This window comes from Pinus tabuliformis, chromosome 1_2 (genome assembly GCF_031772625.1).
Source record: "Pinus tabuliformis cultivar Carrire ecotype Pingquan chromosome 1_2, CPIR1, whole genome shotgun sequence".
NCBI classification, from domain to species: domain Eukaryota; kingdom Viridiplantae; phylum Streptophyta; class Pinopsida; order Pinales; family Pinaceae; genus Pinus; species Pinus tabuliformis.
In genome coordinates, this window is record NC_142298.1 from 364,410,559 (window position 1) to 364,417,319 (window position 6,761).

At 37.8% G+C, this 6,761-nt stretch overlaps 1 protein-coding gene across 1 annotated transcript; it reads right to left on the bottom strand.

Annotated features, from left to right (window-relative positions):
• Positions 1-1,638: 1,638 nt before the first annotated feature.
• LOC149205882 (PHD finger protein ALFIN-LIKE 8-like) lies at positions 1,639-2,494 on the bottom strand. The gene is made up of 2 exons (XM_089393577.1): positions 2,250-2,494; positions 1,639-1,997 (listed from the first exon to the last, which is right to left on the bottom strand). Exons 1-2 carry the CDS (start codon positions 2,364-2,366, stop codon positions 1,749-1,751), a joined length of 366 nt encoding a protein of 121 aa, XP_089249703.1. The 5' UTR covers positions 2,367-2,494; the 3' UTR covers positions 1,639-1,748.
• Between the last annotated feature and the right edge of the window lie 4,267 nt (positions 2,495-6,761).

Sequence of the window (6,761 nt, forward strand, 5' to 3'; positions counted from 1 at the left end):
ATTCTAGCAAGAATGTCATGTTCGTGACTTTCATAGAGATAACAATTACAAGATTTATAATGTACATAAATATTAGGTGAGATTGCGTACAGAATCTGGAATAATTATGATTGGAAGGTTAGGAAAAGTCCAATGATAGGAATTTAAGTCATCATCTAAGAACCCATGCTTCCATGTTGAAGGAACCAGATATCATTTGCGAGGCAAGTCTACCTAATTTGCATGATTAGAATTTTATTGATCGCACAGAACAAAGTTAGAAACCCTTCTTTGATCAAGATGTTTAAAAGACCATAGATCATCTTGACAGTTAGGAAAGGAGCCATTAGTAAACAGTTAAAAAGGTTGACAATAGAACTTATAAACCTCAAGAAATCAGCGTAAATAATTTGCGAGCCATCTTGTGGCTATAGCTTTCGAATCACTAGTGAAGGACATTTACAGGCACAAATGATATCAACTTCCCAACCAATATTACAGTGGAGGATTATTTGCAAACTTGAAGTTATCTTTGAATTTTCCATCATAAAAACTAGCCACAGCAGCAACCAGTTCTGTAAACCCTTTTTTTTCTGGGCAACTTTCCCTCTGACCCTTATGGAAAGAGGTTAAATGACCATCTTCAAATGTTCCAAACTTCAAGTTCAAGACCATAATCAATTCAGCTGACGCAAAAACATACATTGCAAATCACCAAAAACCGTTGGACGATTAAAGAAGGTATAGAGCTGGGGGTACAACAATGGACATCTTTAGTTATAACAAGTTAGAGTTTATTCATTAAACCCGGAGAAAGCAGCTTCACAACAGGGATTTTATGATGTCTTGGAAATCACTAAAACAACATGGTACAATCTTCCAGGTGCAAAAGGCAAAGCCATCATTAAGCTTCGACAACACAAGCAGTCAATGATCAATGTGAAGCTATTTTTTCATCCTGGGTATCGTTTCCTCTGGGGATGGTTTTGCCCTCCTATGGTTTGTTAACCAGAGTAAAATCACATCCATGCATGCAAAAGTATATACATGTAAATACATAGCCAAGTCTCTGCTCCTGTATAGAGGCAGAAAAAGAGATGCAACAGAAGGTAGATTGTTTATATTACCAATGGAATAATTATAAACTAAACCAGCACAATACCAAACAGTGGATGTTATAATATCGTAAAAAAACCCAGAATTAGAGATTCACAATATTCAAAACAAATATCGCAGAAGACTCAACTCTTTAAATAGAAAATTTCCAATGGCTCAAGTATATAGAGATGTAAAACTTGGAAGATTTAAGCTTGGAGTCTTAAAAGAAAACCAAACAACCAACCAGCACAATATTAGTACAGAGATAAGATAAGATAAAATAATTATATTTATGTTGTTGAGCACAATATGTCAATACACAGCGGTAGAACAAACTGTTTCCAAAGAATGATACAATGCATGAAGTAAATCAACATCTAACCCTAACATGAACTAATAAACTAATAAGTCTGTGGATCAGACCCATCTTTCCTAACATCCTAGGCTGAATGAAAAACACTGACCACCTCCAACAACAGATCTCAGCTTGTGACAGCCTAGAGCTTAATTGGAAGCTAATTAAGCCTTCTGAGTGCAAGTAACAAACCAAAAGGGGTGCAAGTAACAAACCAAAAGGGCTCCAGACACTTCTGCATCCGAAACCACTGGGTAGAAACATTAGAGATAGTCATCACCTGTCAAGTTGAATTAAAGATCCCCTCGGCCATCCATTAAATTCGGGGCCTTTTGTTGCTGCAGGATGGACATTTATAATGCTTAATGTGTTCGACTATCGCAGGAGTAATCTTAAGACACTTGCCATGGAACCATTTCTTACACGTATCACAACAGATCCAAAACTCATCAGAGGCATAATTCTCACCACAAGCTCCACAAATTGTGTCTTCATCCAACGTATTATCCTCACCTTTAGGTGGTGGTAACTTTGATAGCTTTGCTTGACATGTAGGTACCCGTGCCTGAACAAAAAAAATGTTGTTTTTGCTTGAATAAGCAACACATGAAAAAGATTGAACATAGATTATAAATCACCAGCAAAAGAACAAGAAAGCATATAGTACCATTCACATCTCAAGGATAACAAAATCTAAATTGTACAATTTATCTTCATTCTTGGCAGCCTGCTCAGAAATTTACTGTTACGTATTTTATTTAATTTTTGTTTAAAAAAGAGCAAAACAGGGCAACTCCGCAATCAACAAATTCCTCACCTTTATGCCAGACTTGTTCTTGCTACTACTGTTGTTGGTTACAGTAGTTTTTTCTTTTGATTGCTTTTTTGCAGCTCCAGTAACAACCTCAAAAATAGTTGGGAGTTCATTGCTCATGATAAAAAGTCTTTTCCTGCCATTAACTAATTTTATTCAGCTGAAAGCGAAAAACAAATGGTAAGAAATAAAATGAAGAAAAATTACTTCTTTACAGAACTCAACAGATAAAACAAATCTCTCACGCTCGCTTGATACAACAGAAAACGATACATAAAAACTACATCTAATATGACTAGTGCTCGAAAGAAAATATAAATAACATATGTTACAGTACCTATATCTACTGTTTCCCGCTTGGAAGAAACACCAATGCCGTGCTTAACAGCGAAAAAGGAAGAGTTTAAATGCTCTGTTTTGTCACTGTGTGGTATGTTCACACTAGCAAGCAGTGCACAGGGTGTGTCCACATTAGTAAGTGGAAGAGTACGACAGAGAAAAGACGCTTGGCATATAGGGATTCCCTTGGAAGGAGTTTCCAAGGAAACCTAGACCAAGTTTACATGCTCATCCAAAAGCCTTTGGTCAATGGCTATTAGAGATGATCTGACCGCCATGGTCTTCATGTAAGGAAGTTTCTATTTCCACTTTTATTAGTCTATTAATACACGCTTTGACATGCGTTCTCGATAGCTAGATATAACACGCGCGCGGTGATGACTAGAGAAAAAAAAGTAACAGCCTGTTATATTAGGCTATCGAAAGCGCATGTCAAGGCATATTAATAAACTAATAGAGGTGAAAATAAGAACTTCCTTCATGTAATTGACCGTATCCTCATGTGATCAGTGAAATTAACCTTATCTCTTGTGGTTGGTGAAATTAACTTTATCTCTTGAGTGGAAGTTGTTGGAGATTCTATCTATTCATTGGCCTATATATCGTGCCACATACTTATGGAGTAACTATATCACCACTTGGAAGTAGGGTCCCAAGAGGTGGTTGGAGATTCTATCCATTCATTGGCCTATATATATCGTGCCACATACTTATGGAGTAACTATATCACCACTTGGAGGTAGGGTCCCAAGAGGTTGTTGGAGATTCTATCCATTCATTGGCCTATATATATCGTGCCACATACTTATGGAGTAACTATATCACCACTTGGCGTAGGGTGGAGGAGAAGCATAAAAGGATGTTTTGGAAAATTGGAAAGTTGTTTTGGTTTCTTGTAGCTAGTTGATAAGAGATACAACTAAGAGAATAGGCTAGTCTTAGTTGGTTAGCTTGCCTTTTTAGGAAAGTTGTTTTTGTGTAGTTGGAGATTGTAACATCTTAAATGATAAAATTATAATAAATATAGCATATTTTTTGTTTTAAAAGAAATAAATTTTTGATAGATATAAAAATATAAATAGGATTTATAAATGCAATTTTATTATATTAATAATTGAAAACAAGATATACACTAATATAAATAAGAAAGGAGCTCCTGCAAATGACATGTACGGCTGCTCATTAAAAGACTAATCTAAGACACTGAATCTAAATCGTGAACCCTTGATGAAACCACTGAACAAAAATTCACCACGAGGTTTTCATCATGGGATCAAACTAGAGCTAGCCACACCAAATCCTCAACAAACACATAATAAAATAGACATACTCAAAATGTCTCAAATACTTAAGAACTCCTATACCATTTTAAACGCTAAATAGCCTCTCTAAAAACCTTATTTTATTGTTTTCCTAAAAAAAAAATGAAAGTAAATACCCTGAACCGATAACATAATACGATCTATATCATAATACGATACATATCTATTTCTTTTACCATCAAAAGAAAAATTAACCCTTCTATCTCCCTTATCAAATTTGCGCGGCCAGTAAAGCTTTCGCTCATTGATTCAAAATCTTTGATTGGCAAGTAGTAAGAGGGTTTGCGTATGACCCTCTTGTGTGTGCGCCCCCTATGAGTCGTCGTGAATGGTCAACCTCAGTGGGTTTGGTCACGTTGTATCCCTACGTTACTGCCGATGCAGATGCCTGGGACCGTGTTAAAGAATTAGTCCTTACCCTTATCAAAGCAAAAAAAATTCAGTAGTGGTTCGCTCGTCCCTCTGCTGGACAATACTCAAACTTCTCCAAGTGTACTAGTGGTGTTAATTCACTTGGTGATGCTCTCCGGATTGATCACCAGTTTATCTTCGCGCTGCTCAAACGACTCTATTCACCATTCATCGATCTTTTTTCGCCACTTTATTTATTCGACCACAGTGAGAAAATCCTGATGCCTGGAAATGCGCTCTGGAATCTTAGCTTGGCTACTCAAAATTGAAGACCATGCACAACAGTTTGGCCTTCGGCGATATAGAACGCAACTGTTAAAATTTGGAGCAGCTTAATTTACTTTGTTGATACGAAATGACGACTGAGCTATGTGTTTGGTCTTTGCCGCTGGAATTATATTATGGCAAGATCGGTTGTGTTCGTGGCCCCTTTGATTTCGCCTGACAGTTACCCGCGCAACTCATGGCTCGGGCCTTGATCTGCTTCTTCTGTCTCCTCTCGACCCTTCCTCCGTGCGATTGATCTGCAGGCCCAACATCCGGGTTGATAGATCCACGTGGTTGCATGGCGTCTCGGGACAAATATCGCTTCATGGTTCTCTTATATATGCGCATCCGTCCACAGATGCTACCGATTCGCTGTCTGGTCATTCAAATATATCCCATCGATTATACCAAGGGATGAGTTCATTGATTATGCGGCCTTGGCTCTTTTACAGGTTGCATGCAGGTGGCAGATTCCCCACGCTGAGATTGCCGCAACAGCGATATACAGTCAGCTGCTCGACGTCGCAGGCTTGGGAAATCAATGGCCTTTCAGCCCTCCACGAAATAATATATCAATCACCAAGTAATCGGCCCCCCTTTCGACACAACAATTTGTTCGAATAAATTCATGGCTGGAAATTAACTTGCCTCTTCTCTCATCGAACCACCCTCTGGCATCTAGACACTCGATCTTATCTTAGAACAGAAAATATGGCCTCTAAGTTGATGTGGAAAATGATTCGTTCTTGGAATCGGAAGAGAATCCATTCTTGATCATTACTTCAAAAATGGATCTTACAGAGATATAGGAAAACTGGAAAATACGAAACCAAGGTGATATTAAATACCACCGTGTGAAAACTGGAAAATACGAAACCAAGGTGATATTAAATACCACCGAAGATGGAAGATGCGGATTAGGGTCACGGTTAGAAGAAATCACACTAAAAAATCTCTGCATAAAACCCTCATGCTAGTAAGATGCACAGCGCTAAGATCCCCAAATGATAATGATAAAATTATAATAAATATAGAACAAGATGCTGGTCAGGGTCAGGGTCAGGGTCAGGGGAGAAGAAATACACCGAAAATCTCTGCATAAAACCCTCAGGAGCCCTAAGATCCCCGAATGATAAAATTATAATAAATATACCATATTTTAGTGTTTTAAAAAAAATAAACTTTCAATGGAAATAAGTAATAAGTACACAAATGAGATGTACAAATGCAGCATTATTTATATTAATAGCTGAAAACAAGATACGTGCTAATACAAATAAGAATAGAACTTCTGCAAATGGTATGCAATGCGAGCAAATAAGAATAGAACTTCTGCAAATGGTATGCAAGGCTGCTTAGACGCTGGATAGAACCACCAGACAAATTCACTACCGTGTTTTCTTGTTTTCTTCTCGGGATCAAGATAGACGCTGGATAGAACCACAAGAGAAATTCACCACGAAGTTTTCTTGTTTTCTTCTCAGGATCAAGCTAGAACTAGCCACTCCAAATCCTCAACAAACACTTAATAAGGTAGAGAAAGTCAAGATGCCACCAATGCTTAGCTCCTATCCCCTTTTAAAGGCTGGATGGAACCACTAGAAAAATTCACCACAAGGTTTTTTTGTTTTCTTCCGGGATAACTGGCCACGCCAAATCCTCAACAAACACTTAATAAGGTAGAGAAACTCAAGATGCCCCCAATGGTTAGCTCCTATCCCCTTTTAAAAGCTCAATGGAAGCCTTATTTTTATTGTTTTCCTTGAAAAAAGTAAATATCATGGGTGGATACCATGGATAAATACCATCCTCAACAAACACTTAATAAAGTAGAGAAATTCAAGATGCCCCCAATGCTTAGCTCCTATCCCCTTTAAAAGGCTGGATGGAAGCCTTATTTTTATTGTTTTCCTCGAAAAAAGTAAATATCATGGGCAGATACCATGGACAAATACCATCCTCAACAAACACTTAATAAGGTAGAGAAACTCAACATGCCCCCACTGCGTAGCTCCTATCCCTTTTTAAAGGTTGGATGGAAGTCTTATTTTTATTGTTTTCTCGAAAAAAGAAAATACCATGGGCCGATACCATGGACAAATACCATGGGCAAACACCACTAGCCACGTCAAATCCTCGTCAAATCCTCAACAAACACTTAATAAGGTCGGTAGAG

Coding starts and splice junctions, on each gene's coding strand:
- LOC149205882 (XM_089393577.1), bottom strand. CDS start 2,366: ATGAGCAATGAACTCCCAACTATTTTTGAGGTTGTTACTGGAGCTGCA. Junction 1,998..2,249: donor AGAACAAGTCTGGCATAAAG/GTGAGGAATTTG, acceptor TTTTTTGTTCAG/GCACGGGTACCTACATGTCA.